General features: G+C 39.5%; 2 protein-coding genes across 3 annotated transcripts in view; one reads left to right on the plus strand and one right to left on the minus strand.

Annotated features, from left to right (window-relative positions):
* The first annotated feature begins 498 nt into the window (after nt 1-498).
* On the plus strand, nt 499-13,839 carry MSH6 (mutS homolog 6). 2 transcript variants are annotated; one of them, XM_010294387.1, is made up of 9 exons: nt 499-691; nt 3,410-3,585; nt 4,984-7,528; nt 8,925-9,190; nt 9,819-9,936; nt 12,092-12,181; nt 12,698-12,852; nt 13,038-13,237; nt 13,670-13,839. In XM_010294387.1, exons 1-9 carry the CDS (start codon nt 532-534, stop codon nt 13,749-13,751), a joined length of 3,792 nt encoding a protein of 1,263 aa, XP_010292689.1. In that variant the 5' UTR covers nt 499-531; the 3' UTR covers nt 13,752-13,839. The 2 variants fall into 2 exon arrangements, with proteins under 2 accessions (XP_010292689.1, XP_010292690.1); XM_010294388.1 differs by having other exon boundaries at nt 4,987-7,528.
* FBXO11 (F-box protein 11) overlaps nt 13,806-20,472 on the minus strand; it is a 38,750-nt gene continuing 32,083 nt past the window's right edge. Inside the window, exons 14-22 of the mRNA XM_010294386.1 lie at nt 20,310-20,432; nt 20,107-20,192; nt 19,675-19,751; nt 19,420-19,563; nt 18,385-18,495; nt 17,121-17,228; nt 15,720-15,828; nt 15,217-15,315; nt 13,806-15,137 (exon numbers count right to left, since the gene is read on the minus strand). Of these exons, the coding sequence (XP_010292688.1) occupies nt 15,008-15,137; nt 15,217-15,315; nt 15,720-15,828; nt 17,121-17,228; nt 18,385-18,495; nt 19,420-19,563; nt 19,675-19,751; nt 20,107-20,192; nt 20,310-20,432 (987 nt within the window). The 3' untranslated portion in view covers nt 13,806-15,007. The remainder of the gene's footprint in view (nt 15,138-15,216; nt 15,316-15,719; nt 15,829-17,120; nt 17,229-18,384; nt 18,496-19,419; nt 19,564-19,674; nt 19,752-20,106; nt 20,193-20,309; nt 20,433-20,472) is intronic.

A 20,472-nucleotide genomic window follows, 5' to 3' on the forward strand; every position in this document is an offset into this window, starting at 1 on the left:
AGGGGACCGTGCTTCTAGGGTTTTTTCCCGCTTTTGGAATACTTTTTTTTTTGTCTAAATTTATTTTCTGTTCCGTGCCACGACGGCAGGTGCCTGAGCCGCCAGCCAGCTGCACCTCGCAGTTACTCTCTTCCCCCTCCCTCAAGCAGTCCACGGAGGGTCTGGTTACGCGTGGCTCTAGGTGGCCCTGCTTGAGCAGACGTCGGAGAAGATGACCTCCAGAGGTCCCTTCTGACCTCAGCCGGTCTTCTGTGACCATAAAGCTCTGGGGATCCAGCAGAACTTGGAGGAGCAAATCCAAAAAGTCATTTCGAGGGAGTGGTGGTGGTGGTGGTATAGAAGGCCTGTGTAATCCAGGTTGCACCACCTCGGAGTCTTCCAAGACCTTCAGAGGGCAAGCCACTGGGAAGTAGTGTGCAGTTACATTCATGCAGAGAGCTGCTTTAACTGTTTATGTTCCTTAAATTACGCATTGGTTGTCTTTACAGTGTCTCCTGTGAGTATTCGCCTGGTGACTTGGTCTGGGCCAAGATGGAAGGTTATCCTTGGTGGCCGTGCCTCATATACAACCATCCGACTGAAAGAACAATAGTCAGAGGAAAAGGGAAATCCACTCGTATCCACGTACAGTTTTTTGATGACAGCCCTACAAGGGGCTGGGTCAGTATTAAATATCTGAGGCCATATAAAGGTAAGAGAGATAAATAAAACTTTTTGAAATGGAAATATGCCACTTGTTTTGGAAAAATAGGTGTGGAGTATAAGGTATTATATTCTCCATAGAGAAAGAGCAGCAAAACCAAGACTAATATTGAGTGGGAAAGCGTGTTTTGTACTTTGTAAGTTGGAGAAAGCAAGTTTTTGAGGGTTATAGGTGTGTTTATGGTTATACAGTTCTTTAAACATAAACCACAAAGCCCTCTTGTTTATTAGATTAGAACACAAAGCTTATTTATGTTTTAAATATTTTTCCCTTTATTTCTCCCATCAATATAAAAAAGATCTAAAAGATAAATCCACTGTTTCAGTTTTTAGCCCTGAAATCCTTAAAATATTAGGAGTGTCAAACCCAGTTTTTAGGCAGCTATTTGTGAACTGCAGTTTGTCCAGAATCAAAAGACTAGGCATGGGATGTTAGGTAACTAAAATTAATTTGCAGTGTTAATTTCTTCTAAGCAACGCAGTAAAGTTTTGTTAATAAAATATGTAACTTGAAAATTCATAGTGTGTGTTAGGGTAGTGCTTGTTGTTACAGAGCAAAGTTGGTGTTTGTCATCTTGAAAAAATGTCAAAAATCAAAATGTAAAAAAAAAAATGAAATGTAATCAAGAGTTAAAACATTTTGCACAATAAATCTCACCTTGTTAATAATTATGATCTGTTTTCCCCTGGTTTTATAATTTTACTGTTGCTGAAAACTGTAAAACATTGGCTGTAAACTGCCATGTGTAAATCATGTTCCTGTAAACTGTCTTGTTAGTCAGACGAGTACTTTGGGTGTAATACAGTATTTTTGATACACTTTAGGATTGGCTTATGATGTCAGTGAAACAACTGAATTTAAACAGTTTCTTTCTTTTTACTAGTGTGTTCCATATCATGTGAACATTTAATCTTTTTTTGGCTTGTTTATACTTAAATGTACTGCGCTTAAGCCATAGTTAGTTTTAAATTTAAATGGTACTGTTATTACCATAAGTGTTAGCATAATTTAATGCAAGTGAATTGGTCCATGATTTATATGTATCTTTCTGAAGGTCTTTTAAAAGACTCAAATATATTTTAACAGCTTGCACTGTTGCACTTAGAAGCAACTACAGGTAAGGAGAATTGAAAAATAAGAAGTGTTCGAAATGTTTAAGCACAGAAACACTTGTCTATCTCTAAGAAATGCGGTTAATGCAGAACAGAGTAAAAATATTTAAAATACATGCTTTGCTTTTAAATTCAGACAAAAATCATCTTTGTATTCGAAGTAAGAGTGTTGGAGTCTTTGGGTAAGAAAATGGAGAAGTTTCTTACATTGTGTTATTGTTTGTAACTGAATAAATACAGACAGCACAGGGCTAGACCTCTAACAGTTGGGCATGCAAGAAGTGGCGTTACATACAAGTTGGTTAAGTGAATATGCAGGTCTTGCACAGTTGAGTACGCAGTTAAATTAGGTGATGGGATTTTTCTGCTGCCATTGTTAAAATTTCAATATTAAATGGAAAATATTTTTAAATTGTCTCACTGCATTTGCAAAACTAAAATGGAGATCTGGTTTGTTAACATGTTGTATTTGTACTGTAGAAGCAGCTATTTGTAACTCCATGCTTTACTCATGCAAGCTCAAAGAGAAAGAATTCTGTTTGGCTTATTTCTGAGGTAGCTGGCCTCCTACAAGGGAGCTGCTTTTTGTCTGCCATTGACTTAGAGATGAAGCTTCAGTTAATAGCAGCCTATGAAGGGATGCACAAAAGCAGGTTTAAGGACCTATTCAGGCAGATCCTACTGCCATATGCAGCCAGCTAAACTTACAAAAGCAGAAAAAAGAATCGCCCTTCCTCATCTATAGTGTACTCCTATGTCCTTCTTTCTCTCCCCAAGCTGAATATATGCCATATATACCATTCATTTCTTGAGCATGGCATTGAGATGAATCTCAGCATCTTTGGGGAGCCTTTCTAGAAATCAGTCTGTGGATGGCTTAGCTTTGGTTTTGTGTTCATGTACAGGTAGTGGAATGAGGAACTATGGTGCTCAAGGGATATAAAAGCGGATGAGGGAATGGTGCAGTTATTAATAGTAGGCTTTGCTTGATACCCTGCACTGTCAGGGTGAATTGCCAGTGTGATTGATGATCAGCTAATCTGGCTAATAGATTGGTGTTGGGTCTGGTCGCCTTGCTGCACTTGCAGGAGCAGTTTGAACGGCCAGAAGAGCTTTATCCAAGAGGTCTATGCCATAGATGACTGATGCCCGTAACTTGAAGATAACTTTATGGTTGAACTTAACCTATTGTTGCTAAAATAGCTGTGTGGTCTCAGTCAGGTCTGCTGCACTGCTAGTATAAAGTGTTGTTTTTTAATAGTTACTATAGCTAGTGTGAGGATGTTTAGAGCTTAGCTTAGAAATATTCAGATGTGGTAATGAGTTACAGAAACAGAAGCAGTTCTTCAAGTGTTCATATGCTAGGTAGGCATTTCATTTGTGAGTGTTTAGACTTTCTCTAGGGGGAGTTTATCAGGCTGAGTGATGGATTGCTATACTTGAGATGTGGTGGGAATGACTGGTAACAACATAATGTTAGAGAATTATACTAGTTGTTTGAATACATTTAGAAGTGAAGTATGAGCACTAACTAAAGGACTGGCTAAATGCTAGGCTAACTTCAGTTTCTGACAAATTATTTGTGGTTTTACAGGTTCATCAGATGGGGAGACGCTGAAGGGAGGTATGTTTTACAGTACAAAGCCTGAAATTAAAAGAGCAATGGTGTTAGCGGACGATGCAATGAGTAAAGATAAAACTAAGCGGCTTGAACTGGCAGTATGCAGTGAACCTTCAGACACAGAGGAGGAGGAAGAGGAGGAAATGGAGGTAAAATTTTTTTTACTCGCTGTCATTTTCAGAAACAGTGTTAGAACTTCAAAGCTCTCTCTTGGAGCGAAGTATGGAATATCCTGCAGTTCTCTGATACGGTAATTGCAGCTTATCTGCACTTTAACCCTGCATGCATATGTATCCATATGTCTTTTTTTTTGTACTGCTTCTGTGTTGTCAGGTCATAGGCTGGTGTCTCACCTTTTCTAGTTGGAAAGACAAGTCTGATATCTCTTTGGTGTTCTCTATGTTAAGGACTGACCTCAGAAGTTACTTAACTTCTCTAACTCTCTTTGATCACTCCCTGGTAACCCACTTTCTCACTTGTAAAGTACTTTTTTTCTGGTGCATCTTTTTATCTTCTTTATCTGCTATTCATATTCCAAGTTCCCCTAAGACTGACCTGAAATTTTAATTTGTCATAACATAGAAATTTCTCACTTTTTGAGTATTCATCTTAAGGTTTTAAACTGGATTTTTGGAGTCTACCCTTATCTTACAGAGTAGCACTAAAATACAAATTCTTGTATTGTTAACACCAGTTTGTTGGTGGGGTAGCTAAAAAGAGATCTTCTGTTGTATTGTATTCACGGTGTAGTGTGAATGATTCAAATCTTATTTCAGTACCACCATATGCATTGGAATAGATTTCTTTGGAAAGGTGTGGTATGAGGAAACTGTTGATGGGATAGTGCTTTTCCTTACCTCCTGTGTCGGCATGGCCCATTACTCTTTCTCCAATGTGACATTGCCCTGGAGGACAGGTGCCACTCCAAGCATTGTGTTACGTCCGTGGCAACAGTGCAGTGGGCACTGGCACTTTGTACTCATCGCGGTCCCTCCACTACTGTTTTTGTCCAGCAGTTCTTAAATTTTCAGGCTGAAAAGGCAAATGGTGGATTTTACTTTGTTTCTTTCTACTATAAAGTAGTATGTTTGTGGGTGGAAATAGGTGGTTAACTCAAAAAAGTAATCATGGGCAAAACTCACATAGACTAGTACCGACAGGCTGCAAAACCCAATCCCTTTTCTGACATAGGTCAGTAGGAAAAACTTACAGCACAGAGTTAGCTTATGGAGGCGTTTCTCCTTTGTGCTGAATTTCATATACCGAATGCCTTTTGTCCAGTTTAAATGTTTTGTTCATCAGCATCACTTATGCAAGGTAATGGATGAGGCTGTAAAGAATATAAAGAGGAGTAATAATTATGCCACTGGCTGGTAGCAGTTCATTATCCAATGTGAAGGTAGATGGATTTGGCTGTGGCTGTATTGTCTCTTGCTTGAAGTATTGTAGCTACTGCATTACTGCGTATTTTTGCACTTCTTTTTGCAGCAGCGATGCGTTACTTTGTAGTCAGAATTTTCTACAGGTAAAATAATGTCTCTTTTCAGCAGATGAGTGAAAGTGCATCAGGCAACAGTGATGACTGCAATAGTGAGGAAGATGTGAAGAGTAATAAGCGTGTAACAAGCAGGGAAAATGCCGTAAAAGCTAAAAGAAGGAGAGTGTTGGATTCTGACAGTGATCATGATGGCTCTGATGTAGAGTTCAAGCCTGATGTGAAAGAAGCGGCAAGCAGTGAGGAAGCCAGTAGTGGGGTGGATGAAAATGAATCTACTGACACAGAAACAGACGCAGAGAGTGTTGCAGAAAGTCCCATAAAAGTCCCTTCCAAACGAAAGAGAAGAGAGATAAACAAGCCTGCTAAAAGGAGTAGCTTAGAAAATGAACGTTCTGAAACGCCCAAAAGAGCAGCAACAGTTTCTTTAGAAGCCAAGTCTAAGCTGACATCATTTGCAGCACCTGAAAGTTTTGAATCTCAGGCAAACACTTGCAGTGGAGGCATCAGCGGCTTTGCAGTATGGGAACATGAAAAGCTCGACTGGCTGCAGGAAGGGAAAAAGAAAGATGCGCACAGGAAGCGGCAAGGTGACCCTGATTATGACCCGTGTACTCTGTATGTACCTGAGGACTATCTCAACAAGTGTACACCAGGAATGCGGAGGTGGTGGCAGCTGAAAAGTCAGAACTTCGATGCTGTGATTTTCTACAAAGTTGGGAAATTCTATGAGTTGTATCATATGGATGCGGTCACTGGTGTAAATGAGTTGGGCCTGATCTTTATGAAAGGCACTTGGGCCCATTCAGGTTTTCCAGAAACAGCGTTTGGCAGATTCTCTGATGTTCTAGTGCAGAAAGGCTACAAGGTAGCCCGTGTCGAGCAAACAGAAACTCCTGAAATGATGGAAACACGCTACAAGTCAATGGCCCACCCAACAAAATTTGACAAGGTTGTACGCCGGGAAATATGCAGAATCATCACCAAAGGAACTCAGACTTACAGCATTCTGGACTGTGATCCCTCTGAGAACCATAACAAATACCTTCTGTGCGTTAAGGAAAAAGATGACTCTTCTGGACAACGTGTTTATGGGGTCTGCTTTGTTGACACGTCGGTGGGGAAGTTTTACGTAGGCCAGTTCTCAGATGACCGGCACTGTTCAAGGTTTAGGACTCTAGTAGCGCATTACACTCCTGTGCAGGTACTGTATGAGAAGGGGAACCTGTCTGTGGACACACAGAAGATACTGAAGGGCTCACTTGTTTCTTGCATTCAGGAAGCGCTGATCTCTGGTTCCCAGTTTTGGAATGCATCTAAGACACTAAAAGTCCTTCTTGAAGAAGGATATTTCAAGGAGAAGCAGAACTCTGAAAATGGATGTTCTCTCCCCTCTGTAATCAGATCTCTGACTTCAGAGAGTGACTCGTTGGGATTAACTCCTGGTGAAAACAGTGAATTGGCTTTGTCAGCTCTTGGGGGATGTGTCTTTTATCTCAAAAAATGTCTGATTGATCAGGAGCTGTTATCACTGGCAAACTTCGAGGAGTATATCCCTGTGGATATTGATACCGCAAGAACTACGAGTTCAAGTAGTTTCTTTGCTAAAACTGACCAGCGGATGGTGCTGGATGGAGTCACCCTGATGAACTTGGAAGTCCTGCAGAACGGAACCAATGGAACCACAGAAGGTACTTTGTTGGAAAGGATTGATTCTTGTTGTACGCCATTTGGGAAGCGGCTCTTGAAACAGTGGCTCTGTGCTCCGCTTTGTAATCCTAAATCCATCAACGATCGTTTAGATGCTGTTGAGGACCTTCTGGCAGTGCCAGATAAAATGTCGGAAGTTAGTGAGCACCTGAAGAAACTTCCTGACCTTGAAAGGCTGCTCAGCAAAATTCACAGTATTGGATCACCTCTTAAAAGTCAGAACCATCCTGACAGCAGGGCCATCTTTTATGAAGAAATCAAATATAGCAAAAAAAAAATTGCTGACTTTTTGTCTGCACTGGAGGGGTTTAAAGTAATGACTGAAATTGTTGATGTCATGGAAGAAGTTGCCAGTGACTTCAAATCCAGAGTCCTTAAGCAGCTAGTCACTCGCAAAGCCAAAAATCCAGATGGCCACTTCCCGGATTTGAGTGCAGAGCTTAAAAGATGGGATACTGCTTTTGATCATAACCAGGCTCGAAAGACAGGAGTGATTACTCCAAAGGCAGGTTTTGACCCTGATTATGATAAAGCACTACAGGATATTAAAGCTGTTGACGAAGATCTTCACAATTATCTGGATAAGCAACGCAAACTGCTTGGATTCAAATCCGTGCTGTACTGGGGGGCAGGCAAAAACCGATACCAAATGGAAATACCGGAAAGTGTAGTATCACGTAATTTGCCTGAGGAATATGAGTTGAAGTCAACAAGGAAGGGATATAAACGTTACTGGACCAAGGAGATCGAGAAGATGCTGGCTGCAATGGTTAATGCTGAAGAGCGCAGAGATGCAGCGCTAAAAGACTGTATGAGGCGTTTGTTTTACAACTTCGATAAAAATAGCAAAGACTGGCAGACAGCTGTGGAGTGCATTGCTGTGTTAGGTAAGAGGTTTTCTTCATTCTGACACATAGTAAAAAAACTTTTGTTTAGTAAATAATGAAATCTGATCTGGATGAGCAAGAAAAGATGTGTTGCCAGCACTTAATTTGTAGTTTAAAAACTCTTGAGTGTGGTAACAGCACTGATGATTAACAGTGATCACCTGTTTCCTTCCTGTCAGTAAATGGCAGAACAGTTGCCTGGGTCTTGACGTCTGCAAGCTCTTTCTTCATTCCTGTTGTGTCATTGTAGGTGTGCAGCTGAGTATTTCTCACAGTTCAGCGTAGCCTGGTAGGTCTCTCACTGCTTTTAGGATTCTCGTGTATGGGTTAGTAGCTTCTTTTTAAACGAAGGCAATGATGCAGATGGAGGTATAAAAGTCTAACCTGCCAGTCATCTCCCTTCCATCTGAGTGGGCTGCTTTCTCAGCAGCCTTTAAAAATAAAAAACGTGGTCATTGTCACTGCATTGAAGAAGGTAGTCTAGTAGGAAGACTTCCCCACATCTTCCTTAAATTTCTGGGGTACAACAGTCTCCTTGTATTCCCTTCTCAGGACTGGTGTACTCTTGTACTGTGAATTTTCTGCTAGCATGAGGCGCTCTGGGATGTCTTTGTTCCAGGGAAAAATGAAAGCACTCTCTGAATGCCCCTGGGGCAGAAAAGGGAGGGCAGGCAGGCAGCGAGTGTTGTCTAGGAAGGGATTCTCTGAGTGGGCTGGGAGAGGTGGGAGGCAGTTGCATTATCTACACTGCAGTACCGGGGTAAGTACTGAACTGATTTTCAGTAGAGAGGGAGACAGCTTTTAGGCTCAGCTGTAATATGCGATTTTTAGAGACTTTATGTACACATAACAAGGTCTCATTTTGTAGGTAATCAGCTTTTAGAACCTTAGAGCTAGCCTAATTGTTGGGGGATTGTGGTGCCGCTGCTTTCTCCTAGGCCAATGGAATCTTAATGTTTATATAAATTTATTCTGGCAACTTTCAAGCAGTATTATGATTCTTAACAAAGTAATTCACTGTCACAGAAGCTGATTTCTTTTTGTTCCAAATTAAAAACCAATGCCAGAAAATAATATCTTATACATGTACCTTAACAAAATAGCTTTTGAAGTTAAATGATGTCGATTTTAAAGACTTTTAAATTAAAAATAGAGGGGAGAATTTTTGATCTGACATCAGTAGAAATGTGGAAGGAATGAGGAAAGACATTGTGAATATCCCTGCCTTTTCCTTGTTCTTCTGGAGTACTATTTGGGTGATTTCCTTAACAGGAAAATGGCGTGGAAATGGAAAATTGTGTTTTTCAAAAATGCTATTCAATAAGTACATGCATTCCAGTGAATGAATAAAAAAAAGTGGAAGCGTGACTTACTGGAATTTCTCTTAATCTTATAGATGTCTTGATGTCCCTTGCTAACTACAGTCAAGATGGTGATGGACCACTGTGCCGACCTGTAATTCTACTGCCTGTGGATAGTGCTCCTCCCTTTCTGGAACTTAAAAATTCACGCCATCCATGCATTACAAAAACTTTCTTTGGGGATGACTTTATTCCTAATGACATCGTGATAGGCAGCAAAGATGAAGATAGCAGTAGTGAAGCTTCCTGTGTGTTAGTAACTGGCCCGAATATGGGTGGCAAATCTACGCTCATGAGACAGGTGATTGACAATCTACATAAGAGCGAATGTTCCAGAGTACCTCTGTGTTTTGCATAAAGGAACTGATGACTTGGCTGTTTATAAATGTCAAAGGTCTCAGCAGTGGTCTTCGGGGTGTGCAGCACAGTACAGCACTTGTACAATGTAAAGATGAAATACAGTCCGGTAGAAAATGCCCGTGTTTAGGTAGTAGATTTTCTACTTTCGCTTACTTCGGTGAAGAGTAAGTTTTATTTCTCTTATGAGAGATGGTTGGGAAAAAGTGATAGAGTATCTTTTATCTTTTTCAAGTGGCCTTATCCAGGACTTGGCATCATCTGGCAAAAGATGCTTCTGCAGGTTGAACACGATGAAAACAGATCAGCAGCAACTGGGAAAGCAACAGGGAGTTTGCTTTATAAACACTGCTTGCTGTGATAACGTGTGTTTTGAAGGCTTTCAGAGTAGTTTAGTCCTACTTCAGATGATGATGCTGCAGCCTGGAGCTGTTAAAACAGTGGGAAGCTTTATGTACTCTACTCTTTGTTTTAGGGGAAATAAATACGAGTCTCATTCCCTCGTTCTCTGTGAGGAACTGAAGCTCCAAGCACATGGTAAAAATTTAACTGTTACAATATTTGTTCTGCAGGCTGGTCTCCTGGCTATAATGGCTCAACTGGGATGCTACGTACCTGCTGAAGTCTGCAGGCTTACACCTATTGACAGAGTATTTACAAGGCTTGGTGCTTCAGACAGGATTATGGCAGGTGAGTTTCTGAAATCCAGCTGTCCAAAGTGCTTTTGCCACCAAGCAAGTTTCTTGTCTTGCTTTGAGAGGCAAGTTGGAAAGGGAGAGTCTGTTGATTTTGCAGGGAGAGCTGGGCAACTAATTTATTACTTATTATTGTTCAGAGTAGAAACAGGATTGTAGTTATGCTCGATTTGTTTTATATGCTTGCCCTCCGTTATTTTTGACAGACCGTTATTTTTGACAGACACATAGGACCTCTTTTTAATGAATTTTAATATTAAAAGCCCACCTTCCAGCTGGATGCAAGTCTGAGGAATATCAGTTTTGATATTGCACAGTTGATTGTGTTCTACTTGGGTATCTTTTTCTAGGTGTTCTGGAGTAGGACAGTGATGTTCAGGTAGCTGTCGTAGAGGAGTTGTTTTTGTACCCTTCCGCAAGAACTCGAGGTCCCTTTTTTCAATCAGAATGCCTGCCTTATGTCTGAAATCTGATTTCTTCAGATGATGGAGAGAGAGAGAGAGGCAGGCTTCCTTCTCAGAAGCAGTAGTTGACAATTCTTGGAGTATTTTGTTTCTTTTGTGGAGAGGAAGACAGAAGTGGAGAATGACACAAGAACTGGAATGGGAAAGACATTCCAGTAGCCTCGTAGAAAAACAAAGTATTTTTTTATGGTAATAAGAGTAGTATCACAACTCATTTAAGGAGGGTGCAGATTTTCTGTGATCTTTGTGCTGAAAAATGTGGGTCAGTGAACACGAAAGGAGTTAAGCCTACTGAATTTGTTGCACATAAGGAATTTGGAAATGAATCATTCTGAGTTCTTAATTAAAAAAAAATATTTACACTTCCCTAAATCAAGGCTTTTCCTTGCAGCTAGAGAATTTTATTAAAGCTTTCTTTGCCCAACTGTTTTCCATTTTGTTTAATTTCAGTTACAAAAAGAAATCGTAAGAATGGGAGAGTACTTAAGTGCTTATGGTAGAAATAAAAGCTGCCCTTTCTGGATCACCTCTCTCTATTGCAGAAGATGGTAGCATTTTCAACTTTTTACCTATCAACTGAGAGCTTTTCCAAATGTGCACAAATGTTTTAACGTTTCCACACTGTGTAGAAATGAAAGCATAGCAAAAGTTGTTCCATGGCAGTCATTTCCTAACGGATGTCAACAGAACTTTCATGAAGTAACTTTCAAGTAATATAATTTAAAAAATTGTCTATGTAATTTTAGTGGTTTATTTCCTAAAGCGAACAAATGGGTTATTCCTAAACATTGTTAAAAATCTATTACATCATGGAAATTTCTTTAATAAATGCAGGAGATCAGGATTGCTGGACACTCCTTAGTATTTCATGTTGGAAAAACTTACATTAGAGCACAGCAGTGCTCATGCAGCATGAGTACAGGATGTAAATGCTTGCCTGCTCTGGAATTACATTAATTGCTGCTGCATCTGATTATTTGGAATGAATCCTACAAGGAACTAGTAAATCTGGACTTTATACATGTGGATTTATCATGTGCAAAGGTGTGAATAGTAATGATACTTCTGCTTGTAATCTGCTAAAAAACAATTTCAGGTCTTGTATTATTTGCATTGCTGGAACTCTTGTAAGATGGTCAGTCCTTAGCAGCAGTATACTCCTTTTGTCATACTTCACTCGAGGTTGTACCCATATGTACTCTACTTAATTACCTGGATAACTCATTACCTTATGACATCAACAACCACACCGATTAAGTCTAGTCTCTTAGTCTTTTTTTAAGATTTTCTGCTTGCTTTTTCACAGAGAAAAGCCACACACCTGAGAGGCCTGCCTTATGCATTTAAGAGCAAGTAGGGGCAAAAGATTAATCTCATCTTGTATCCTTTGTGCCCTTCCTTTTGTCCAGCTGGTACCTCTGATGAGCTATTAAAAGAAGTTGTAGGCCGCCTTATCTGTCTAATTTACTCAGTTAACTGTACTCTTAAGGAACAAAACCATGCTTTTTCTGGCAAATGGAGACCTATCATTTTCATGCTGGAAAAAAAGCTGTATGTTTTTTTTGTCTGTCTTCAGTTTGCTGTCAAGTTTCATTTTAGCTTTATCAAGACACTAGTGCAGATTTAAATGGGGGTTTAGTTGTGGTTTTCAGATCTTTGACTACTTTTATGTCCTTTCTTTTAAAGGTGAAAGTACCTTCTTTGTTGAATTGAGTGAGACTTCTAGCATCCTCCAGCATGCAACAGAGCATTCCCTTGTTCTTGTGGATGAACTGGGTAATTACTCCTTTTTTCTTGTAATAGATGGAAATTTAGATTAAAGGCTAGGTGTAAGGTGGTCAGGCTCTCTAAATGACAGCCAGGTACACAGGGGCAGTTTTATCATGATGGTCCTAATGTTGTAACTGGTCAGTATCTATATAGTTTTCTCTAAAACATGTACTACTTAGGTGCCCTGTAAACTAATACACCACCTCCCACCCCCCAATCAGTACTAGCCTCTTTCTAGCCAAGTTTTCCTGCTTTCCTTTACATAAGCACTTGTAGCAAACCTTGAGCAAGCCAGTAGCGAGTCTCAAAGAGAGCAGAAATGTCTTCCCTGGTGGTGCAGAAGAGAGTGTGATTGTTACAGGGTAAATACTCAGGTCACTTCACCCTGATGCTGGTGGCTATCACTACTACCCAGGGCTGTTGGTCAGTCTTCCACATAGGGAAGAACAGAGAAAAAACAGTGTGAATTGATGTATGGCAAACTACATTGCGTTTGTCTTTGCTTTTCCTTTTCTTCTCCAGGCCGAGGCACAGCTACTTTTGATGGAACAGCTATAGCTAGTGCAGTTGTGAAAGAACTTGCAGAGAAAATAAAGTGTCGGACCCTGTTCTCCACGCACTACCACTCGCTGGTGGAGGATTATTCACACAACGTGGCTGTGCGGCTTGGTCACATGGTATGTGTAAGGTGTACGGCACCAGCTGGGAGCACTGATGAAGGACAGGGTGGTTCCTCGTGGGTGGCAGATCTTGTGCTGTGCATGCACTCTTCTGTCCTGAGAAACAGATGTGGTTTCACACATTTTAGTCTGTGGGGAAGCATTACATGTGCTGACCTTGTAACTTACTTGCCTCTTTCTAGGCATGTATGGTTGAAAACGAGAGCGAAGATCCAAGCCAGGAAACAATTACATTCTTGTATAAGTTCATTGAAGGAGCATGTCCAAAGAGCTATGGCTTCAATGCAGCAAGACTTGCTAATATTCCAGAGGAAGTTATTCAGAAGGGGCACAGAAAAGCAAAAGAGTTTGAAAAAGTTACCATTTCACTGCGAATATTTAGGTAAGGCCTGGGTTTTTCACTTTTAAGTTTAGTACGTATCCCTTTTAAAATTTGGGTGGTGGCTTTTGCTCATAGTTTTAACTTCCCCCTGTGCTGTGAGACTATTTTTGTGAACATTAGATGTACTTAACAAGCAGTGAGGGAGGGAGGTACTACAGCCTAACTACAAGATGGCAGATACGATGAGTAATGCACTATTTTAAGACCTGGGTCACCACGCTAGTCTCTAGAGCTAAGCGCTTCATTTGCACTGTGAGGCAGCGGTGGACATCACAGTAGTGGTGGCTGCCCCTGCATCAGGCACTGACGGCTGCTGCTGGCAGCCTTTACACCAGACACAAAATGGCATCTCTGTCTTCTAAGCCTGTGCCAGTAACGTGCTTGCCCCTCACTGTCCATGCCCCATGAGGCTGACTTTGTTATTCTCCTTAGGTATCTGTGCCTGGTGGTGGATGGTGCAACGCACGACACAAATGCTGTGGAGAAACTTACCGCTATGATCAATCATCTTTAAGAACACAAGTGTTTTTGTAGTGGTGGTTTGTCAAAAAGGTGGTATCAGACAACATTATGATCTAATAAACTTTATTTTTTAAAAATGACCATTTTTCCATTGTCTTTCCTAGGAAATTAAACCCTTTAATTCTTACCTACCCTCTACATAATGGTTATTGAGTACTCCACAATATATTAAGTCTAGATGTTATGGTACATGCATACACTTTCAGGCTGTTGATTACCCACTGTCACCAATACACATAAATGGAAAAAAGCTATGAAACTGTATAGGGCTGTATATATACTTGTCTCAGCTTCATTAGAGCAGGAAATTGCTGTGATTTCCAGCAGGTTATGTAAGTAATGTCCAGACTGTTCAAAAAAAACTATGAACAGAGTAAAGTACAAGACTGTTTTGAGGAGACTTTCTACTGTGTACTTTAAAACATAGTAAAATTTCATTCACAAAACTTAGTTACATGGGTACTTTGTTTTATAGTGCATTATAGTCTAGGAAGTCTCATTAAAACACTCGCTTTTTTTGTTAGGGTGGTTTGAGTACAGACTATCGCGGGGGCAGGGAAGGAGATTATTCTAACTTCAGAGGACACCAGAAAAATTGCTGGATATAATTTAAGATTAGTGTTTTCTCTTTCATAGAAAGAACGTACATACTGGGACATGAGTACAGTTACAGCAAGTCTAGGTGTGCTAACAAAACAGGACACATTCAAGTACAATAAGATTTTTTTGCTTGAAATTAGAAACAAACTACATGAGATTAAAGCATTAAAATCATATTTCTCAATCTGAATAAATGTTAAAAAATCAAAAGAAATGCAGAAGTGCTAGCTCACATTTTTTACCATGTTACAAAAGCAATTGGTACCCATGTCCATAAAGGCAGCAACAAAGAATGCTGCTTGTCTACAGAATAGTACTACTGCAAATTGGACTGCGTCTCAATGCTACTTGTAAAAACACCAGCTTTCAGAAGTTGGTATCTGTACAAAATTGCAGCTTATTTTTCTTCACTTCTGTCCCTTCAAAGTCTTTGTTTACACAGTAATGCTAAAACGCCCAGTTCTGTTATCCTGAGTCAACATATTGCCACTTTCTTTTTTGGTAGGTTGAGCTCCATAGTGTCAACACCTCACACATCCACTTTAATACAGTCTCTTTCTGCAGAAATGGGCAAGTATAACTTCCTCCAAAAAAAAAGTTTTAACAGTTATGATATTAGAATGGCAGGACTTTCTTTCTGAAAGGAATTCAGTTGTGCTGCAATGTGTTAGATTCTATAGGTGGAGCAGAGTCATATAGTGTATCTGTATCATGTGTAGGCTCTCCAGCAAGCGTACAGGGATTAGACAGTGTTCCAGCACCACAGTCACAGAAAAACCTAAGGAAGAAAGAGAGCTCTTTAGTTTCTACTTTACATGTGTTGTCAAAACTGCTTGATGTACCTGTTTGAAACATACCTATCATGTCTAATGAATTCTACATCATGTCCTTGATGGCACTTCTTAATGCAGTTCACACATATGGCATTACGGTCTGTGGTGTTGCAGGTGTGACATCTGAAGTAAAATGCATCACATCAGGCATGAATCAAAAACAGATGAGCTGAGTAAAGTGCTCAGAGAATATATGTGGGGGCAGAACAACACTAAAGAAAGGATGTGCATAAGATTCTAAACCGAGAATTTTACATGAACTTGGACTTCAGGGCATATTTTTGATTGCTTGTTTCAAAAAAGCAGTTCTGCTGTGGAACCCCTTAGGCTCAGGTTCACAGAAACAATACATTTCCCTCAAGCCCACAGTAAATTCAAGACAATGGGAACTTGTTTAATCCTCTTGCAGTTGAGGAAGAGCACACATTTGTGTGTTAAGAGACATGGCAACCGTTTTAGGGGTCTCACCAGAAGAGAAACTGTTTATTTCAAAACCATACTGTAGGTGACAGAAAAGAACCTGTTACCTGTAGAAGTCATGCATCGGATAGCTGGTGTAACTTGATATCTTATATAAACACTGGCCTCTACTGACAGCTTTTTCTATGGCATCTTGATTGTTCATTATTTTGTTATCTGTTGGGGGGGAAAAAAAGCCAAGAACTAATCACACCCAGATCAATGGCAGTTTTTTCTTGAGGTGTTAAAGCAGAGGGCCCGCCCTCCTCTAAGAACTAAACCGATTAGGAACAGTTAGTTCTATGCCTGCATTTTAGTTCTGGCATTGGAAGCATATCAAATCCTCAATTCCAGATTACAAGGCAGATGCCCAGACAGCACAGTGCACTCCTCAGACCAGACTGTTCCTCTTTGCACACATTGCGTAAAATACCTGATAAGACTTCACTGAAATACTCTTTGTGAAGTGGTTTGTGAATAAATGGTTAGAGGAACAAGCCTTTCCTACCAGGCTTCAGTTTTCTGTTGAGAAGTCTGAAACCCCAATGTTTGAAAGCCTCTCCTCTACCATAAGGACTTTTACACATACCTTAGAAAGCAGAAAAGCATGGCTCTTCCCCCAAAGGAGTTTAAGGCAGCAGCACTTTCCAACACAAGGAAGTGGGAATTAGGACCACCATTTAGAGGATGTGTCCAAGGCATAGTGAATTTGATAATCCTCTCTGTTATTCATGTCATGTCCCAAAGTGCACCTCAAACTAGTTTTGTCCGCTCCCAGCAGCATCACAGCACTGACTGATGCAGGTCAGTAAGCCCAGGAGCCATGAAGCAGGGAGCCAGAGTTTGTTTTAAGTGGTGTAAAGAATATGCAGGAAAAGGTGTAACAAGTACAGCCAAGCAGGTAAAAATTCTGCAAACCTTTTTCTTCTGGAATAACTTCCTGGAGCTGTCTGGCATTCAAACCATCACTCCAATCTCCTCCAAGAGGATTCTGTCTCATGCACACTTCCCCACTATACAAGGGAATTTTATCTATGTAAACTCTTCCTATTTTCTGAAAAAAGTGATTTGGGATGTGAATAATCCTGCTTTTAGATCCTAAAAGCCAAGTGAGGCATGTTTCTTTACTGGACACTTGTTTTCAGGTATGTGACAAAACTCTTGCCATTATACTAACTTAGAATTGCAATTTGAGATTGGCCAAAGACCAGTAACCATTTCAGAAACAATTCTGAAACAGATGAGCTAATAACTGAGTTTTAATATGATAAGAAAACCTTAGGTTACCTTTCAAAGTGTCTGGCTGTCTTAAGAGTCTAAGATAGCTTGGCTTACTACCTTCAGCTGTAACTCTTTAGTTACCAAATCTGAGCCAAAAATGGAAAAAAATAGTACAATAAACCCAAAACTCAGCACCAAATTAAAAAATGCAAAGTAAACAGACACAACCAATGAGGGCTCAGCCTCACCTTTCATCGTGACATTGACACCAGATGCTAGAAATAAACCTCCAAAGCGGTTGTTGAAAATCTGATTGCCTTCCAGTGTTGCAGTTGCATGATTTGTTATTTCAATACCTTTATTGGGTCAGGGGAACAAAGAAGAGAAAAGAAAGTGGAAAAGTTAAATCCTTAGTGATTGTGCATTTGTACCTCTCATGATTTATAGTCTGTTCATTTTTTTTAAACCATCATAAACTCAGGGGGAAAAAAGGAAAATGACATATAGCTAGAAATTGCACTGTAATTTGCTATAAAACTAAGGTTCAAATACTTCTGTTGAATCCTTTTTAAAAGCTACAGCTGGCATGCATGGTTTCTGTGATTAACAATACACTACTAGTTTATCTGATAATAAAATGGTACTATAATCATGTATTTTCAAGGGGGATATGATTTTTAGGTGCTTAAAGCTGTCATCTTCAGACATATTTTAAAGTTCTTGTGCACATACCTTACCCTTTTTAAAATATCTTTTTAAAAAAGTTCAAGATGGGCACCTAAAATTAATTTCTTTAAATCTTAGCTTTTATCAGTAACCCGTGTCTTCCAAGTCATTTGTCCAGGACTGCTCTTGACAGCAACCTATCCTTCCCCCCCACCACACTGAAACAACACCTTTAGAGGCTCTTCTCAGAAAACTTGCTTCTTCTGAAAGAAAGATGGGAGAAAACTCAAGAATGCAATTTTAGTTGAAATGGAATGGAATGCAAGACGTATGGAACGGCGATCATTAAACAGTAAATTGCACAAAAATCACTATTAAACATTCTTCATCTCTTTCAGAGTAAGAAATGTTCATTTTAATAATTTTTCAAGTTTGTGCAGTGAGTAAGTTGAACTTGAGATGCAATTCAAACCTCTTTCAAAAGGTATATTTGCTCTGTTTCCTAGGTTTTAAAGCAGCGATAAAATATTCAAACCAGCATCCAGCAGATCAAGTATAAATATGTCCTCTACAACTTTATCAATTTCTTCTAAAGTAATGAAAAAGTATTTCACAGAAAAATGAGAAGGCAGAATATGTGTTGTTTCTCAATATGCTAGTAACTCCAGAGACTGCTGTAAAGATATTCTGGCTATAATTCTGAGTTCTCAAATGGTTTATAGAATACACTGAGGGACACCCCAATCTCTGTTAAAACATCTAAATACTGTGGGGTAAAGAAACTCAGAGTTAGCTTTGTGAAGAGCTTACTCTAACACTTCAAAATTTGATTTAAACAACACAAACCTGCAGCAAATCCATCAAATATTCGGTTTTTCCTTAGCACAGGGTGGCTATTAGTGCTGATAAGAACACCGGCTTGAGCATTTCTGAAGATATCATTTTCTTCCAGAAGACCTACGACAGACCAACAAACATGACATAGCAGCTTTTTAACATTTCCTTACCTGTAACCATTCTGTGAAACATTTTCACTAGACCTCATGTGTCATCATCCTGCTAATTTCATCTGGGGAATACCTACCAATGGCACTGAAGTTAGCGATACAAGTTTTAAGGTAATTCTCAGTGTATAATCATGTAAGTGTATTTTTTCAACATACAGAATAGAATTTGGGATCATATGCACCATTACAGAAAACTCTGTATTAGCTTTAAGGAAACACTGTCCAAATTTTTCACTTTCAGTTTTTCCTAACATCTTTCTGTTCTTGTCTTCTAAAAGGAGCATTCTGCCACAGCAAAGCTTAACTTGCGTTTTTGTTATTGCAGGACAGGATTACTTTAAAATGCTTAACTTAACATTAAGCTCATTTACAGCAAGTGATTATCTACAAAATATCAGAAGCTGGTATCAAGACACACAACAGCCAGGGGATTTCAGAGGAGGGCCACTTCTGTATTTACAAGTACACAAGTGATTCCTTAAAGATCTGCCTTCCCCCCCACCCCCTGAATCTTTGACAATGGCAGAACTGGAACTGTTCAGATGCATGATTTTGGCTACATGACTTGAATTCAATGCTGTCTTTCAGTCAAATGGCAAAGCTTACAAAAGCAGATGGGATAAAAGGACTGTCCTAAGCAGCAAGCTAACAGTCATCTTGGATAAGAATAATTACCTCTCTGCCTCCCACAGATTTCAGTATTACGGATGTAATTAAGGCTAAAAAGCATCAGTGTATGTTCGTTACAAGTATTTTATTACTTCAGAAGACAAGAGCGAGGTTTCTAAAGAGGACTTTAAAAAGGACACTGCTTAATCTGAAATTAAACTCTTATCCAGAATATTCGGTATATGCCAGTAAAGGAAATAACTACCTCTTCCCCCATTAAATATACAGATGCCTCCATCTCTTCCATCATGGATTTTATTTCTTCTTAGCGTAGGATTACTGTCTGTCTTAATCCACACACCAGCCATTGCATTATCAAAAATTTCATTGTCTTCTATAAATCCAAGCCCTAAAAATGAAGGAAGGGTGGAAAAAATAAAAATCAAAAAGGATAATAAATGGGAAGAGATAATATTGCAGAACATAAACAGTTCTGGATAAATGTGAAAAACAAACCTACCAGAATTGTAGACAAGAATACCACCATTCTGACCACCCCAGATCTTGTTGCGTCTAATTTTGGGGTTGCTTCCAGTTCTAGAGAGAAACATAAGCAAAGAAGTCATTTAAAACAGTTTACTATCTCCCAAGGCCAAATGGTTAAAACACCTCTACAGAAGTGCCCCATATCTCTCACTGCTTAAAAATCTTACTAAAATACAGTGTTTTCCAAACATGCAAACATATTTTAGCTTTACAGACTTCAAGGGCCACACATTCTAGTCAATAACCAGGCTGTATTAGTAGTAACTTTCTTCTAAGCTGAAGCAGAGACATATTGTATTTCCAAAAGTTACTTTTAGAAACAAAATTACAAGAACAGTTAAAAAGACACAAAAAGAGCACAAGCCAAGCTACATCTGTTTTAATGTAAAATCAGAATACATTTTACCTTATCTGAACCCCTGAGTACATGTGATTATAGATGTCATTGTCTTCTAACACGCCGTGTCCATTGTCATAAAAATAAACTCCAACCTAACACATTGAGATTACATTATTAGTTCCAAAGTAATGAAGTATAAAAAAAAAAAAACACACACTAAAAGAAATTTCTCCTCTACGGCCCCCTTGTAACCACAGAGCAAAACTCACCTGCTTCCCACTGTGTATTCTGTTTCTCCTCAAGACTGGAGTGCTCCCTGTTGTCACCCACACTCCAGCCAAAGTATTGCTGTAAACTTCATTTTCCTCAATCACACCTTGTCCTTTTTCATGCTAAATATAAGACAAATTAAGAGTTGAGAAAACCTGCTAA

The sequence above is a fragment of the Phaethon lepturus genome, unplaced genomic scaffold (assembly GCF_000687285.1).
Source record: "Phaethon lepturus isolate BGI_N335 unplaced genomic scaffold, ASM68728v1 scaffold10959, whole genome shotgun sequence".
Lineage (NCBI taxonomy): Eukaryota > Metazoa > Chordata > Aves > Phaethontiformes > Phaethontidae > Phaethon > Phaethon lepturus.